Raw genomic sequence first — 19,467 nt, 5'->3', positions numbered from 1 at the left:
ATGAACATATCTTTAGAATTTTTAATACACGGTCTCGCACGCTGAAAATCTTTTTTTTTTTTTTTTTTTTTTTTTTTTTTTTTTTTTCGTACAGTTTTGCCATTGCATTTGAAATCGTTGAGCTTGTTAATCAGAAATTCGTTGAAGTGTTACAAAATATGAAATCGATAATAAAATAAATTTCAAATTCCAAATCAAGGCTTCTAGATGCCCACATTCGGTGGAAGATTACGTTATTCAATATTTGATAGCTCTAGATACCGCCGTTTTATCGCAATGCGAGAAACATACATTTTTTTTAACTTTATTATTAAGGATACGAAAATTTTCAAAAGAAAAAAAAAATTGAAAGCTTTCAGATTTTATGTTACTCCCAAAGTATCTTTTTTTTTTTTTTACTTTTGTGTGTTACCTTTATTTATTAAATATCAGGTTCTTCGCACTTAAACCATAAAATTCAATTCAACAGCAATATCACAAAATATTTATTTATTTATTAATATTTATTTTAATTTATCGCAAATATTTAAAATTTATTTCATATCTTTAGAATTTCCGATACACAGTCTCGCGTGCTAGAAATATATATATATTTTTTTCCTTACAATATTGCCATTGTTCGCTTTGAAATCTTTGATTTGTTAATCAAAAATTCTTTAATGTTCATTTATTTATTTATTTGTGCAGTGTGTATAAAAATACGTTTCTCATCCTTAAATATTTTTGTTCATGCATTTTAACACTTCAAAGGTACTTGTGTATGTTAGCTTTTATGTGTTCAGCTGAAATCTAAAATCTAGACTGAAGTTCGCTCACAGTATTGTTTTTATTTTATTTATTTATTACTGTATTATTTTAACATTCATGATTACTATTTAATTACACATTTTATACTTCTCGGGAATTGAAATATTCCTTTCTTTTCAGATGTGAGAGAAGGCAATCTCAAAGTAATCCTGAGCTTATTCTTTAACTTATCAAGATATAAACAAGCTCAGAAAAATTCATCCAGCGTTGCGTCCAAAAACACAGCAAATAGTTTGTCGTCTTCTGCCTGCTCCAATACACCTAATACAAATGTCACTGCCGTAGTAAAGTCAGGCATGGTGGCGCCATCTGTCGGCAGCGAGATGCTTTCCAAGTAAGTATTTTGAAATGTTTGGTATGAAATTTATACGAAATTCATGAAAAAAATTAATAAATAAAATTAATTATAATATTTTAATTTCCAATATTTATACTATTTTAATTATTAGCATAAAATAAAAAAATTCTTTTCATTTTTATTGCAAATCTAATTATTTTACTTAAAACTATATGATATCATACTTATCAGCATATGAATATCTTTCTGTTTCATAATGAAAATAAAACTGCTAGTATGAAATATTTAATATTAAAAATATTATAAATAATTACTCTTGTTATACGCGTTGAAATCGTATGTTGCTAAAAAGTTTAAAACCAAGTAATTCTAATTCATAATAATTTCTTTCTGACAGTCTGCTGTCAAACCTTTTCAAATACACTTATAAAATACGATTTTATATATACATAAAAATAAAATAAAACTGTAAAAATATATATAATAACAAATCAGATTTTACATTACGCCCTAAGGGACACTTTTTTTTTAACCTTTTGTGTGTTAGCTTTATTTATTAAATGTTCTTTGCGCATAAGACATAAAATTCAATTCAACAGCAATATCACAAAGTAATTTTTAAATGAACATATCTTTAGAATTTTTAATACACGGTCTCGCACGCTGAAAATCTTTTTTTTTTTTTTTTTTTTTTCGTACAGTTTTGCCATTGCATTTGAAATCGTTGAGCTTGTTAATCAGAAATTCGTTGAAGTGTTACAAAATATGAAATCGATAATAAAATAAATTTCAAATTCCAAATCAAGGCTTCTAGATGCCCACATTCGGTGGAAGATTACGTTATTCAATATTTGATAGCTCTAGATACCGCCGTTTTATCGCAATGCGAGAAACATACATAGATTTATGCAGATTCTTCATTATTTAATTTCTTTAAATATAGCACAGGGCGATAATATTTGGTGGCAACAATTTGAAAAGTGAACCAACATTTAAAGTTTTCAAACCAAAATGCCTAAACGAAATTCATAGCCCTTCGGGGCTAAAGCCCTTTGGGCTAATAACTAAAATTTCAGCATCATAATTATTTAAAAAATGTTCTTGCATTTCTGTGTTCTTTTTGTATTAATATTTTTTCGCTTTTTCTTGTTTTAATTAGAATATTTTAAATTGAAATCTGATTTAATTTCGAGTAACTGGTATGTTTTAAATAGTAAATAACGTGTAAAAATATTGCTAATAAAAACATAAGATAATAATAATACATTTCATTTTCAGGAATAATCTATAAGCATTCATGATAAGCCGAAGTTTTTCAATATAATATGCTTTTGATTTATTTTTAAAGCTAACGCAATCAGTTAACTATTTTACTTTTCAATTGCTTTGCTTGATTTATAAATAAAAAATGGAATGAAAGCATATTTAATTTTAAGGGGAACATCGTATTATACATTGCTAATTTATAAATATATATGTTACTTAAAGGAATTAGAACGGAGAATATTCTGTTTAGTAATTTATACATTCAAATTGCTTAATTGGTCATTATTATCTATTTTTTACATATATTCAATAGGTAACGATTTTATAGGAATCTTGGAATAGTTAAAAGTTAATTTCATTTAGAGAAAGCCATTTTCTCGTTTTCCTCTCTCACAAGTAAATAAATGCATAAATGATCTGCTTGTTCTTTCCAGAAATTCATTAAAACTATATTTAAATACAATAAAAACAACTTCGTTTTATATTCTACATAGGCTTCCATCACCGTTTCGTCAATCAACTGCGCGTAGCATTCCGTGTCCTGGCGCGAAAGATGCTGGAAGTGCAATTCCATCCTCATCCAATCCGTCCGCTGCTGGCTCAAGGAAAAACAAGACTGTGGCGCCATCGTTTGGACAGCAAGGTAAGTTATACAAAATATTTTAACATTTTATGTTTTAGAATATTTGGGAAGTATAAAATTTATTTGAAGGAGCTTAGTTACAAATTTTATTACTATTTTAATAACGTAATTCAATTTTTAAAAATTTCAAAATATTATTAATTAGACAAAAGGGAGGAACTTTATTTTAACTTCCTCAACTCCTGATGAATAAAAACTGTAAAACGTTTTGGCGTTATTTAAAATGAAAAAAATTCAGAATAGATGAAGGAAATAAACACTACCTTTAGATATTGAAATCTACTAATCCTTTTAATTATCGCGTCTAAAAACTGAATTTTGTTTGCCAGAATTTAAGTTATTTTCCATTTGTCAGAAATGCTGGTTGGTGATATAGCTGTTGCACGTATCTGAGAATTGTATTTGCACCTTTTTTTTTTTTTTTTTTTAAATTAATATGGAGAAATTCCCTCCGGTTGGAAAAATATCACATAAAATTTTACTTCGTACTTACTTGTTAATTACTGTATTATTTTTTTAATTTATCTTTTTATTTTTTTAATTTAATTTTAATCATATGTACTTGATATTTATCAGAAATTTTCAATGGGAAATGTATAACGTGTTTGTCAGTATCATACTTGAATGTCAGTACTTGAAATCATAAATAATACATCCATAATCTGAATTAATGTTGGTATAACTACGTTATTTTCGCTACTCAAATTATATATCTAAACTTATAATTCAAAGTTATACCATAATAACTTCTGTGCAAAGTACTAATGTAAAGAAAATGTGACGTTTTATAATAAATATTGTTAAATTTAAAACACGTATACTGAATGTTTATTATATGGAAAATTAATTTTATACGGAATTGTGACATAATATGAAAGTTAAAATCCACACGCAAAGAACTTACACCTAAAGATCTACTTACATATATCTAAATTTCATTCAATGAAAATGTGCTTATAAGTATGAAATGTTATTTAAATATGTAGCTTCTGAAAGATCTTAATCGTTGTATAAACAAATATAACAGAATATTGTTTAAGGAAAACTTTAAACTAGACTTTTATCTTTATCTCATAACACTGGATGGCGCAAAGAAAGCAATTTTTGTACGCATACATTTATTTATCACTAATAGCGAACTGGTATTTGACTCCCATGGGTATTTCCAACCTTTCAGAAAAATAAATGAACTACAAAACGACTACTCTTATATTAATTGCTTACTATATTGCTTGATTTTGTTGATTGTAAAATCGTATATAATTGGTATTAAAAGAAAGGTGAAAAGTCTGTGAAGAAACATAACTATGATGTATGGTAGAGAGAATGATGATTTTGGGGCACGAAAGAATTCATGAACTGCTTTAAAACTGTCGTTCATTTTTTCAAAGGTCTAATCACTAAATCAATTCTGAATCTAAAAATTATTTAAAATTGTAACATTTAAAATAGGAGAAAATAACTGAATAAATAAAATTTTCACTGTGAGTTTTGTAAATACTATGTAATTACAGCACAGCTCGATTATCAAAATTCCGATACACAAAACGCCCCTTTGTGCGTAATGTAAAATAAAAAAATTGAAAATTATGTAATTATGTAAAATAAATTTTTTTAAGTATTTTTACTTATTTTATTTAATTTTAAATACTCCTTATTTTTCATTTGGTTTCGTACTGGCCGCCATTTATAGGACTCTAGTATTTCTAATTTTAGAAATAAAGGCCGGGGTTATAAACTGTTGATCACAAATGCATCCTCCCTTTCAAGAAAGTGGAATAAAGAAGCTATTTTATTTTTAGTTTTAACTTGGTAGAATTAACAGTTTAACGAAAAACACAGTACCAAACTAAACTACATGGAACCAAACCAAACTTTCAATACGAGTATTTAAACAAGAGCTAGGTTTTCATAAGCAGATCTAGCTCCAGGATTTATGCCACCCGAGGCAGTGTGTAAAGTTAGCTCCCCGCATATATTCATTCGCATTAATATTCAAAGCAGAATATGCTTTTATTTAGTTACAGCTTCTGATAACTAAATAAAAGCATAGTTTACTTAGTTATCTCAAACTAATATTACTATACCTAACTGCTGCGCTCTGAAAATTAGCAGCTGCCTTTATTGTCGATGCTTGAAGCCGCCCCTTTACCTGAAACTGTCACAGATGTAAACTGTTTCTTTTTCAATAGAAACTGAATCAGCAGAGGATCTCGGAAGAAGACAGTAAAAGTAGGCATTTAAAAAAAAAAGCGTTAATTTTACCTTCTTATTCCTGCTTACACCTTCTTCTTCTATTTGAATATTTTACTGGTTCCAGTCTTCTGAAAGTTTGATATACAGCACTGGGTCGCGACTCCCAGAGGGGGGGAGGGTCGCGGGACCTGCAGCAGGGAGTTACCAAAAAATTTAGCAGTTTTAATATTTCTTTAACTTAATATAATAATTTTACAATTACCAAATATTTTTACACAATATATCCGAAAATAGATAGAGGTAAGACAATGCAGACAAATATAAAACGGAAACATTTCAACGCATTCTTTTTTATAATAGAAACGTTCGTTTTCCTTGCTTTGCACGTGAAGCTGCCATTTCGTCTGTTACTTATCTAAAATTTTCGCATTGTTCTATGTCTTAAAATTAGAAATCAAAGTTAATGACCTAAAACTGCGTATAAATAGTATGTCACAGTACAAGCGAAAAAGTTGACAGTTTCAACGTTTCGGATTTGCGCAATATTTATGGGGTCCCACAAAATTTTCTTAAATATTATGGGGTCCCGGGGGTCGCGAAAAAATCTCAGTGATAAAAAGGGGTCGCGACTGAAAAAATTTAAGAAAACCTGATATAGAGCAAGGGAAAGGAAAGAAAATTAATAGCTTTTAAATAATAGCTGGTTGTCAAAAATTCCTTACGAGAATAAATAGTTTATTTGAAACAGACTTTGTAGGCTAAATGAACGTTAGCCCAGAAGGACTATTACTCTCAAAATGGCATTTTGTGTCGAATCACTTTAAATGCCAGAATCACATTTCAAATTGTTGCCACCAAATATTATCGCCCTATATTATATTTAAAGAAACTAAATAATGAAAAATCCACATGGGATCTATGTATATTTTCTCGCACTATGAAAAGCTAATTATACCGAGAGTCATCAAATTTTGAATAGCATAGTCCACCCGAACATGGGAACCTGGAAACACGAATTTGGAATTTGGAATTTAATCTGCATTTTAATTCAACGTTTACACGTCACAGTCAATATTATTTTATAAAAATTTTATTCCTGAGAATTTCTGTGTGCATGTTTAATGAATAGAATATCTGAGGTGTTTCTAGCTCAAATTCTGAATTTAAATGGAATTGAAGGGGAGAAGAAAAAACGAAAGGGGGTAGGAACTAGAACAGAAGTTTTACTTCTTATAATCTTAGAAGGATAAAAAAAGGGGGGAGGGGGCCTTTTCAAGAGAAAGGGAAGGAGGATTTGGCCATTATTATGGACCCTTTCATTCATGTTACACGACCAAAAAAAAAAACTTTCGGAAGTGTTGAAAAAAGACCGTGGGTGAAAAAACGTCTACGGCGAATTCTTTAAATCATCTCATTCAACAGCAGCTGCATTCTTAAATTAATTAAAGAGCTAACAAAAGTAATTATTTCCTCTGAATGCCGTTCTTTTTCGTGTATGCAGAAGCTGAAGCTCAGACCATGAGTACGATATTTTTCCAATAGATGGCGCTATCGTACGTATTTTCGCGTAACATTGTTGTTCACCGTTTAATAGATTGCTTATTGCCCAACAATGTTCTATGGATTTCACAAAAAAACTGTGTTAAGCTCATATATTTCATGATATGTATAACTTTTACCAATTATATATTTAACGTTGTTAATTAAAGAAAATCCGATAAAAGTGAAACGAATATGCATTCGCAAGTTCGAAATAATCCATTGATTGCAGAATATTTTTCTTGTTCTTTTGGATTATATGAAATTCATATTCTAAATGGTAAATCTTTGAATAGTAAATAAATCCTTAGATAAAAGTGCATTACACTAGTGCACCGAAGGGATGACCAAACATCATGTCCCATGGAACCTCTTTTTAGAATTCAGGAATATCCACGAAAAGAATATTAAAGAATTTACTCGTAATATTTTTCGAGAATTTTATTCTTCGGTTGTTTCTCATTCTTTTTTTCATCAATATATTATATATTTAGTTCTTTTCTTATTATTTAGTAGATTCTTCTCGAAGGTATCTTTCCATATTTACAACTTAAATTACGGTTCTGTTGTCTCATTTTCACACTCGCAGCTGAAAAAGAAGCTGCTATCAAATCTTCAAAATTAGTATATTCCACCAATTTCCCTTTTAACCCAAAAGGTATGGGATATTAGCTACGAAACGGCATTTTAGTCGAAACACTTAAATACATTATAGCACTTTTCAGATTGTTGCCACCAAATGTTATCGCCCTGAATTATATTTAAAGAAATTAAATAATGAAGAATATGCATGAATGCATGTATGTTTCTTGCAATGTGAAAAAACAACGGTACCTAGAGCCATCAGATTTTGAATAACGTAATCCTCCACCTGAATATGGGCACCTGGAAGCCCGAATTTTGAATTTCGATTTTTTTTTTATTGTGTATTTCATATTTTGTAAAACTTTAACGTCTTTTGATTAACAAACTGAACAATTTCAAAACGAGCAATGGCAACACTGTACAGATTTTTATTCTCAGCATGCGAGACTGTCTATCGGAAATTCTAAAGATATGTCGTATTGAAATATCGGGTGATTTTTCTGTGACGTAAGTGTGAAAATCGTGATATTTAATAAACAAAGTTAACACTAAAACTTTAGTAACAAAAAGACAAAATCATTTCTGCTAGCCATCTTACTAAGAAAACTGGATACTGATATGATTAACTGAGAAAAGAGTGAAAATAACATTAAGTAAAAATTTTGTGATTTTGTTGTTGAATTGTATATGGTATAAGTGCGAACAAAATGATTCTTAATAAAGCTAAAAAGACAAAAGAGGGGTTAGTAGAGTGAGTGTTACAGCAGACTGGTAGACTGCGAGCTAAGTGAGAGTATAAAAATCCCTATCAAAACCTTTTTGGCTGCCGTTAAAATCTGAAACCTTACAGAATTTTATTATTTTATTTAATAATTTATGGTTTTTCAATATATTATTTATCAATGCAACAAATAAAAACTCCATGTATTTCTGAGTTTTATTGTGATATTTTGCATTTTTAGTACATTTTTTAGTGTTAAAACGAACAGTAAAATGGCCATTGGAAACTGTCATTGAGTTCCGTATAAGTGTATGTGCATATTTGTATAACTGTTTTCCCACATTGACCATGCTTTACTAAGTTTTTATTATGATCATGCTTCCATCTTTAAAGTCAGCGATGTATCATCAAATATCTTATCGATTCTACGTTCCACAGATCCACCAATACAATTTACATTTCAAAGTAAATCATTCAACACACGCTCCTCGCTGTTTTAATCCTTCAACATATTTAATTTAAGCTTGAATTATCGCTATGAGTTCGTAGAAATCTTTTTTTCCCCCTCCATATTTGTCTTCCACCCTGCGGCAAATCTTATCATTCCGCTAAACAAAAGATAGCTTCTTTCTCCTCTAAATTTTTCCGGCCTCTTATAAACTCTTCCGTTCCAAAAAAAGAGTGCTTTTGAGTAATTGAGTTTCAAAATAACGTATGGTATTTTCAACAAGTGGAAACGAGAGGGTTTCCTGTAGCTGATATTTCAGCTTTCAATAATAATTAGTGCTTCGGAAAATAAATCTATTTCGAAAAACATAAGTAAACGGTCTAAATTTTTAATATAAGAGAAATAAAAATATCAGAGTTTGATTTCGAGCCACTTAAGCACTTCTTCAATTGGAATAGAAATAAAAAGTTCTTTAACGTTAAAAGCAATCATATTTGAGTTCTAAGAAGAAATAAATTTTAATTTGCTGATAAAATCAAACAATAAAATTTATGTAAAACAATAGGAAAATTTTGTTAGCTAAACATCGGGCTAAATTAATGTAAAGTGGAAACTAAATTAAGAATCACAGAATCAAACGGAACGTTACTTTTAAAGACTTTAATAAAAAATGTATAGCACAGCATAATAAATTTAATTGCAATATTACAGTTTATCGAAAATCTTTTTCTGTTTGCCTGCTCTCTCACGCTAAATCTTGTCATTCTAAGCTAAAAATATGAAATTTTGGAGTTTTACATTTCTTGTGCCCTTAAATGGGTGGTGTTTTTTTTCCCCCATCTTGCTTTGAAACTCTATTTAGTCAGTCGTTCTGTCATTATTAAAGCTTTTCAGAAATATCTTCTAATGCAAGGCTCTTCGCACATTTTTTAGACGATTTTCATTGTATTTACTCAAATACTTTACCTGAAAGTTTTGCGTTTTAAATATTCCATTTGATAGTTCTTATTCTTTACTATCTTTCCATACCATAATTTAAGAGACAATAAAGCTTTTTACTTTCTTGTACGAAGTAAAAGGAAAGTATTGTAATCGCGAAAAGTTTCAGGCAGCATATTTCAACGAAAATATCATTTTGTTTCCTCCAAAAAATTATAAAACTGCTTTAAAATGAATTCTGAAGAGAATTTTTCGTGGCGTCTGTACGAACGTAAGTGCGTACGTACGTACATACGTATCTCGCATAACTCAAAAACGAGTAGCCTCAGAACGTTGAAAGTTTTTATATAAGACTGTTATAACATATAGATGTGCACCTCGTATTTTTGGTTGCAATCGGCCGCTCCAAAAGTATATAAATATATGTATATATATCCACTCTGTTACTCGGCTCAGTAATCTCAGTTTCTTTATTCTTATATGTTAGTAAATTGGGCATTTTTTGCTTTAAAAATGGTTGAATTAGGTTGTTCTTATCTTCCGATTAAGGTTTTTATGCCTTTAGTAAATCTCTATGCAATATTTTTAGAATTATCAATAAGTTGTTGAATAAGTTGTTTAAGTGCCGCTAAGCCTAATAATTTTTTCCATGGCGGCCATTGCTTGTTTACATTTGAAACGCAGAATAGTAGATTTGTTGCCAATCTAAAGAAAGTAAGCTTCGCAATAACTGAGATAAAGCCTTCTTTTATTAGTGCGAATTAAATCATGTTTAATCCTTTCTGGAATTTTATTCGAGGAAATAAGTGTTTTGAATTTACTTCATAATTTTCAATACAGACATCTTGAGTTTTAATGCATTTTTGCCTTGTCGTGAAGTGAGAACTGAATTAATTGAATTAGAAATACTGAATCGTCTGTGAATTTTTTTTTTTTTTTTTTTTTTTTTTTTTTTGTTCTCTGCTTAATTTCTTTTATACATCGTTTTCGTTTTAGATTTATTAGAGTATTTGAATAGAACATGTGGCAACGATTAGATAATTCTTAAGATGATATAAATTTTGTGCATTCTGAGTTAAAAAATGAATGAAATGTAACGTTGTTAAGTGAATCTAGGGCCAGAATCTCGCTATAGTAAATAAATGTGGTAAATTTTTAAAAAGCGCATTTATTCTATTGTGTTTTATGTGCTATCGATAAAGTAGATTTAATTCAATCCAATAAGTTTAAATAAAATGCAAGAAAAAATGCGTATAATTTAATATTCCGTACAAGGAAGTCATGTGGTGTACACATCAGATTCTTTTCCTTGGATATGTATTTGGAACAATTATTCCTCTTGAAGCCAAAATTTGACTACTTTAAATATAGAAACACCATGGCTTTTACAATGTTTTTTAATAACTATTAGATGCGAATAATTTTCTTTGGGAAGCGCACACATATACAGTGTCTCACAAAAGTGATGGGACACTTGTGCTTTACAAAAGGAAACTGTAGTAAAATTAATTTTAAAAACATGTAAAAATTTTTGTGGGTGTGTTTCATACTTAAATTTAGTAACAATTATTACATAACATACATTTTCTCAAAATATTAATTTAATAAAAATACAATTGTTTAGAACGGAGCAAAAAATGGCTCACATAAGTGAGGGAAACTTACTTTTCCATCAAATATTTATCCAAAAATTTGACTTTTTAAAAGGTTTTAATATTTTGTTGGATTTCCTTTTACTTTTAAAACATGATTTAATCTTGTTATGGATTCGACTAATTTTTTTGTGATTTCTGAATCGATTTTACCCCATTCTTCTCGAAGCACCGATTTTAATTGTTCTTTTGAAGAAATGGAGTGTTTGCGAATTCTTGATTCCAATTCTTGCCAAATATTCTGTATGGGATTTAAGTCTGGAGAGTGTGGTGGTGTTTTTATTATTTCAGGACAGTTATACAGCAGCCAGAGTCTAACGTTCAAAGCAGTGTGCTTAGGGTCATTGTCCTGGTAGAATTTAAAATCGTTATGAAGGTTCAATTTTCGTGCTGAAGATTTCAAGTTTTGATTTAAAATGTCAGTATACTTCTACTGATCCATTATACTGTTAACCAGAGAACAGGGGCTCCATTACCTAGCTGACATGATGTCTGCCTTACACGGATTAAAGCCCCTGCCTCCAGAAGCTATTTATTATGACTAAGCAAAATAAGTTTACAGTGGCATACAAGGCCTTCAAGAACACAAGAACATAAGTAACATAGTCATAAAAGACCCTAAAGAAAGCATGTTACAAGTAGTACCTATAGCATTCAAACAATAAACCGAGTATACTTTCATAATTTGTACTGAAAATACGAAATACTTTCAAAACTGAGTCCAACTAATTTAAATAAAAACTATAGTACAAACAAAATATAATACATCCATTACTGCATTATACACAATTAATATCAATTAGATTCACAAATTCAAGAAGAACCATTCAATTTAGAAAAAAAAAATGCATAAAGATAAACTAAGACAATAATAAACTGCCAAATAAAATTTTTTCATATGAATTCAGAATTAAGAACCAATAACTTTGATACCTGAACAATATTATCATAAAATACACTGAACCTGAGATATTATTACAATGCAAAACATAAATTTGGTTTAAAAACAAAACCACTCCAAGTAATATAAAAACTCTACATCAGGTTTGCTGGCGACGCGATAGAAATACAGTACAAGAATAATGCCAACATAAATATATGAAAAATTCCGATTCCAAAAACCACATACATTCAAAAATAAGTCAAAGAAAATTATTATAAAATACTGCCTTAAATGCACATTTTACTATAGAGAACTCAAGTAAAACCAATAAAATTCACAAAAACAGGTCAACTATTCAATTCAGAAAAGTGCAAAAAGGTATACAAAATAATTATTCTAGATTAGGTTTGTTGGCATCGCTAAGACAAATGCAATACTAGAAAAATGCCGACACAAAATTTTACAGAATTTCAAAATCAAAAACAAAATGCATTCAAGATTAAAGTAAAGAAAATTAATATAAAATAACTATCATGAATGCAAATTTTTATAATAGAATGTACAATTAATGCCTATCAAATTCACCAAAGTGAATCAATTCAATTACAAAAGAACGCATTAAAATATGCAAAATAATAAAATTGTCACAAAAATTTTCTGTTAAATTTAATTAACAATTACAAAACTAATAGGCTACAATTAACCGTTACAATTTATAAGAGCATAGATGCATTCAATGTCAGATACGTCTGTTCTACGTAAAACCACTTCTAATTTTAAATCAGTAACATAAGTAGTGGAAACAACAAAACTGAACAATAATAAGCATCAAACACACAAAGTTAAACAATTACCATTATACAGTAAAAATCTAACAGTCGCTGAAAGTCAATAGAGATGATCTGAGAGAATTATTTACAGAAAAATTTAATTCCTGACAGAAAAGCATAATTTCCTTAAATTTCTTACTCTCACTAGAGTTTTTTAATATCATTTCAGCCCATTTTGGCCTGTGTTGATCTAAAGGTTTATTCAAGTGAAGGTTTTTAGTAAATGGACAGTGAAAGATAAAGTGTTCAGGGTCTCCCAACTCCCCGCAAGAACAAAGCTCAGTCGTACGTAGTCCAAATCGAAAGAGATATGTATTAAAAGGTCCATGACCAGTGAAAAATTGAGTATAAAAATTCGATGTGCTTCTTTGACTGAGTGAAACTTTTGGAAAGAAAGAGAAGACTCGTCTTCCTGTGGAGTCATTAGTCCATCTTTCCTGCCATTTCACAAGCAGTGTATTTAAAGTCTCGCTCTTCAAGTGTGAAAAAGGCAATTTCGTTGGATTTTCAATTCCGTTGATATCATTAGCAGCCCATTTAGCTAAAGTATCTGATTCTTCGTTGCCCAGTATGCCAACATGAGCTGGCACCCAGGTAAGAAGTGGTCTTTCAGATGAATTAAATCTTAGCAATTTCTCTTGAATAACTTGTACAATCGGATTTCTATTCGTAATATCTGAGATAGCCTGCAGACTAGATAATGAATCACTGAAGATCTTAGTCTTTCCCGATAGATTTCTTTTAACATAAGTGAGAGCAGCGTTTATCGCTAAAAGTTCTGCCTGAAAAACAGTATTTCTGTTATCAAGCCTTCGAGTCCATGTATATACCTTTTGAGTATTGTTAAATACACAAAATGCACAACCTGTTCCACGTTCAGTTTTAGAACCATCTGTAAATAGAGCAATGTCATTGGCTACTGGAGCCGTATAGTATAAATTGACTGCAGATTTGAGTTTTAAAAAGGCAGGATGGCCAAGATTAGATGGAACCCGTAGTTCATAATCATTTACTAGGTGATGTTGGTTCCATAAATCCCCATTCAATCGTAATCGTAGGATCCGTCCTAAGAAAGAGTCGCTTTGAGCCTGCAGATCTAATGGAGGTATACCCGCCAAAATCTGCAGTGAGGCTGTCGAGGTTGTTCTATAACCTTTGGAAATAAGTAATAGCTGATGCCTCTGTATTGAATTCAGTAAGCCACTCATAGTTTTGTTCATATCAAAACCCCAAATGGAGACTCCGTACAAAAGAACTCTTTCAGTGATTGTTTTATACCACAGCCGCAAGATTTTTGGGGAAGTACCCCAATTAAGGCCCATAGTCTTTGTCATGCCATTCGTAAGAACGGCACATCTCTGTTTAAGATGTTTCACATGTGGAAACCAAGACAGCGTATTGCTGATAACAAAGCCTAAATATTTCAAGGTGTTTGCACATTTTATTGGCCTTCCATGGATTTTTATAGACGGATTTCGACGCATTTTTCTTTTCCTACCGATAAACAACATAGTAGTTTTTTCTTCGGAAATTCTTAATTTATGCATGTCTGCCCACTCTACAAACTTATTAATCGCTTGTTGAGCTCTTACTTCAATGTCCTTTACGCCTGAGATAATTAACAGAAAATCGTCGGCATAAGCTTGCAAAGTTACTTGTTCAGTATTTTCAAACATACCAAAGGCCGAATTAGCGACTAAGTTCCACAGGGTTGGTCCTAAACAGGAACCCTGTAGACAGCCTCTTTGCAAATCTTTTATTAAAATTTCATTATCCAGGGTTAATTGAATTTTGCGTTGTTCCAAATAATTTCGAATTAAATTCAAAATTTCTACAGGGCAGTTTGCGCTATCCAATGCATCAATTATGTCAGGCCACCAGACCGTGTCAAATGCACCGCGTATATCAATGGAGATGATTAACGTGTGCCTGTTACCATCCCTGTTGCGTTTTACTGTGTTTAGCAGATTAAAAACAGCCAGTTCAGTTGAAACCCCCTAATAAAAACAATATTGCCAAATCCAGCGGACGACCTACACCCCCATGCCACAACTCCTCCTCCACCATGTTTTACTGTTGGCACCAAATTCTGTTTGCGAAATTCTTCCCTGGGCTTTCTCCACACCAAGATTCTACCGTCAGAACCAAATATATTAAATTTACTCTCATCAGTAAATATAACTTCATTCCAGTAATCAGAATTCTTATTTATGTTGGATTTTCCGAAAGCCAGTCTGAGTTTTCTATTTTTTTCACTTACGAAGAATTTTTTCCTGGTTGCTCTACCGTGATATCCAGCAGATCGAATTACTCTTCTAATAGTCTCAGGATTAACAATTACTCCATATAATGCTTGTAAATCAGCAGCAACCTTAGGAGCACTCATTCTTGGAGTTTTTTTTAATATTTCGAACGGTAATTCGCTTTATTCCATTGGATAGCTTTGGTGGTCGGCCAGGTCTTCTTTTATCCTGAATCATATGATTCTTTTTATATCGTTTAATGATATTGAAAACTGTTGAATGACTCAAGTTAACTGTTTCAGCAGTTTCTCTAATAGATTTTCCACGTTCTATATGCAAATTAATAACTAATTTTCGAATTTCAGGCAAAGTTTCTTTTCGTTTAGCATTCATGGCTGCACAGAGCTAAAAAAACACAATTCCAAAACAAACTGGAGAGAAATACTGCAGATGATTTCATAAATTATTGCCAATTGCTTTTGAGTAAAAATAAAAACCCCAAAAAATATTTTTATTGCAATACGTAGTAGTATCTAATGGTGTCCCATCACTTATGTGAGCCATTTTTTGCTCCATTCTAAACAATTGTATTTTTATTAAATTAATATTTTAATATTTTGAGAAAATGTATGTTATGTAATAATTGTTACTAAATTTAAGTATGAAACACACCCACAAAAAATTTTACATGTTTTTTTAATTTATTTTACTACAGTTTCCTTTTGTAAAGCACAAGTGTCGCATCACTTATGTGAGACACTGTAGCCTTTCATCCATTGCTTCTTTAAAAGCGCCATTTTTCATGACAACAAGCCTGTCAAATAGCAGACGATAAGTTATACTTTCAAAAATATAGTTGCAGTTGAAAAAAATTTACCAAGGAGACGATTTTTTATAGCAAAACAAAATCGTTTTATTAAGAGTCGTAAGAGTATTTCGCTGTTAAAAGCATTCACAATAATATCGTTTATCAACTTGTTTATCATTCTGCTCATTACAAAATTTTCGGATTCTGCACAAGTTAAACTTTTGAGGTATTCTTCATCTTATTAATAAAATATGTAGCTCAACTGGTAAATATCTTTATTTAGTTTTAATTCCTCGTGAATCTGTAACCTCCTATGTGAGTGTAATCTAACCCACGGTGGGACAAACTAACAAAGTTTTCGAATTTCACATTGAAGAATATAAATTTTATGTCAGGGAAAAAAAAAAAAAAAAATGTAATCCACTTTCTTTCATCAGTCGTTACTAATCGCTGAAAAGTTCTTTTAGCAGAAATACTCTTGATGAATGGAATTTAAGTTTTCCCACATTCGTCAAAATTTGTCAGCTTTAGTTAGTAGATCTAGCTTTGCTTAATAATGCAAGATAAGTTTAAAAAATATCTTACATTTAGAAATCAGTTTAAATGATTGCATCATATTAGGCTCCGATGGACCACCAATTAATATTTTCAGGTTTATATCTTAAATATCTGAATGTTTGCATCAATTTAACTGACAGCATGGTATTTAATATAATTGCAATAACACTACGTTTAAGTGCAATTTATGACCAACAAACACTCATTGCGGGTTGTATAATTAAATATAACGAAAGACATCTAGTGCTGATAAGCATATTACAGTTAGAACAACACTGTTTCCTGCACTGACCGTTTAAGACAAATATTCGATGCCCGTAGCTTAAAATCATTAGTAGGATAACCCAATTAGAAGGCTTTCCAAACTTAAGTAGATAAATGAATCTAAATTAAGCATTTAAGCTGTTTTTCATGAGAATTTGATCATTTAAAATTCAAATCTTCAAAGATAGGCAAGTAAAGATTTGCTTAAAATTCAGATCTTCAAAACTAAAAATATATATATAAAGAATGTTTTTTTGTATGTTTGTTCGTTCGCGATTAACTCATATTCACTACTATACTATAGCTATCGTCTGCAAACTTTCTACAATTCTTTTCTGGATCCTGTGAAAGGGCGACGTCCAATTTTTTACACACACACACACACATCACACACACAAAACAAAATCAGCGATATTAATCAAAAACTATGAAACCGCTAATTTTAGCCCTCATTTTTCCAAGTGGCAACACTCTCGCGCGTTGGAGATAAAAATGCTTTCATTCGAAAAGTGTTGGTACTGCTCGCTTTCAAATCGTAGAGTTTTTTAATCAAAAATTTGTAAGTTTTACAAAGTCTATATACATAAATAAGAATGTCTGTTTGTGTCTTTGTTTGCGTTACTGATTTCTGATTAATTACGTTAAATTTTTTTGCGCATTTAATCGAATGAAATTCAATATACAGTGTCTCAAAAAAGTGATGGGACACTTGTGCTTTACAAAAGGAAACTGCAATAAAATAAATTTAAAAAACATGTAAAATTTTTTGTGGGTGTGTTTCATACTTAAATTTAGTAACAATTATTACATAACATACATTTTCTCAAAATATTAAAATATTAATTTAATAAAAATACAATTGTTTAGAACGGAGCAGAAAATGGCTCACTTAAGTGATGGGACACTACGTACTATGCAACAAAAATCGTCTGAAGTAAGCAATAAAAATATCTTTTGGGGTATTTATTTTTACTCAAAAGCAATTGCCAATAATTTATAAAATCGTCTGCAGTATTTCTATCCAGTTTGTTTTGGAATTTTTGTGTTTTTTAGCTCTGTGCAGCCATGAATGCTAAACGAAAAGAAACTTTGCCTGGAATTCGAAAATTAGTGATTAATTTGCATATTGAACGTGGAAAATCTATTAGAGAAACTACTGAAACAGTTAACTTCAGTCATTCAACAGTTTTCAATATCATTAAACGATATAAAAAGAATCATATGATTCAGGATAAAAGAAGACCTGGCCGACCATCAAAGCTATCCAATGGAATAAAGCGAATTATCGTTCGAAATATTTAAAAAAAATCCAGGAATGAGTGCTCCTAAAGTTGCTGCTGATTTACAAGCATTATATGGAGTAATTGTTAATTCTGAGACTATTAGAAGAGTAATTCGATCTACTGGATATCACGGTAGAGCAGCCAGGAAAAAATTCTTCTTAAGTGAAAAGAATAGAAAACTCAGACTGGCTTTCGCAAAATCCAACATAAATAAGAATTCTGATTAGTGAAAAAGTTATATTTGCTGATGAGAGTAAATTTAATATATTTATCGGTAGAATCTTGGTGTGGAGAAAATCCAGGGAAGAATTTCGCAAACAGAATTTGCTGCCAACAGTAAAACATGGTGGAGGAGGAGTTATGGTATGGGGGTGTATGTCGTCCGCTGGAGTTGGTAATCTTGTTTTTATTGACAGTATAATGGATCAGTACAAGTATATTGACATTTTAAATCAAAATTTGAAATCTTCAGCACGAAAATTGAACCTTCATAACGATTTTAAATTCTACCAGGACAATGACCCCAAGCACAGTGCTTTGAACGTTAGACTCTGGCTGCTGTATAACTGTCCTGAAATAATAAAAACACCCCCACAATCTCCACAATTAAATCCCATAGAGAATATTTGGCAAGAATTGGAATCAAGAATTCGCAAACACACCATTTCTTCAAAACAACAATTAAAATCGGTGCTTCAAGAAGAATGGGGTAAAATCATTCCTGAAATCACAAAAAAATTAGTCGAATCCATCCCAAGAAGATTAAATCATGTTTCAAAAGTAAAAGGAAATCCAACGAAATATTAAAACCTTTTAAAAAGTAAAATTTTTGTATAAATATTTGATGGAAAAGTAAGTGTCCCATCACTTAAGTGAGCCATTTTCTGCTCCGTTCTAAACAATTGTATTTTTATTAAATTAATATTTTAATATTTTGAGAAAATGTATGTTATGTAATAATTGTTACTAAATTTAAGTATGAAACACACCCACAAAAAATTTTGCAAGTTTTTTAAATTTATTTTATTGCAGTTTCCTTTTGTAAAGCACAAGTGTCCCATCACTTTTTTGAGACACTGTAGGTGAAATATTGGATGGAACTTGAGTTTTTACGAACATTTGATTAGAAAGACGAAAATCATTCAAAACTGCGTGTCATTGTTGCTGATATAATGAGAGAGAATTAGTTTATTTTTCTATAGAAATGTTTTATGTGGGTGCCATATTGCATTAGACTGAAAAATATATGACTATGAATCGTACTTTTTGCATCGTTATTAGAGAAGGATTACAGCGGCTCTGTTGTTAGGTACATTACTCTCAATCTAAGTTAACTGGCACCGGGTCATCCTCTAGTATACATATATTTAAAAATTACAAGCCTATCTACATACAGATATATTACTCTCAATCTAATTTAGCTGGTATCGGGTATTTCCGCTAGTTGACATATTAAAAAGCAGTGAAAACTACATATGTCACGTACTAGTCTTCCTAGAAATAA

The 19,467-nt window shown here is 30.6% G+C and overlaps 1 protein-coding gene across 4 annotated transcripts in view; it reads left to right on the top strand.

The window, feature by feature from the left end:
- sick (sickie) overlaps positions 1 to 19,467 on the top strand; it is a 975,074-nt gene that overhangs the window by 326,810 nt on the left and 628,797 nt on the right. For all 4 annotated transcript variants that reach the window (XM_085808514.1, XM_085808521.1, XM_085808510.1 and 1 more), the window contains exons 5-6: positions 928 to 1,141; positions 2,866 to 3,014. In XM_085808514.1, the coding sequence (XP_085664640.1) occupies positions 928 to 1,141; positions 2,866 to 3,014 (363 nt within the window). The remainder of the gene's footprint in view (positions 1 to 927; positions 1,142 to 2,865; positions 3,015 to 19,467) is intronic.

Source organism: Stegodyphus dumicola, chromosome 1 (assembly GCF_044657685.1).
Source record: "Stegodyphus dumicola isolate Sdum_Otavi_A_Nest chromosome 1, ASM4465768v1".
Taxonomy (NCBI): Eukaryota; Metazoa; Arthropoda; class Arachnida; order Araneae; family Eresidae; genus Stegodyphus; species Stegodyphus dumicola.
This window is presented reverse-complemented; position numbering and strand designations above follow the sequence as displayed.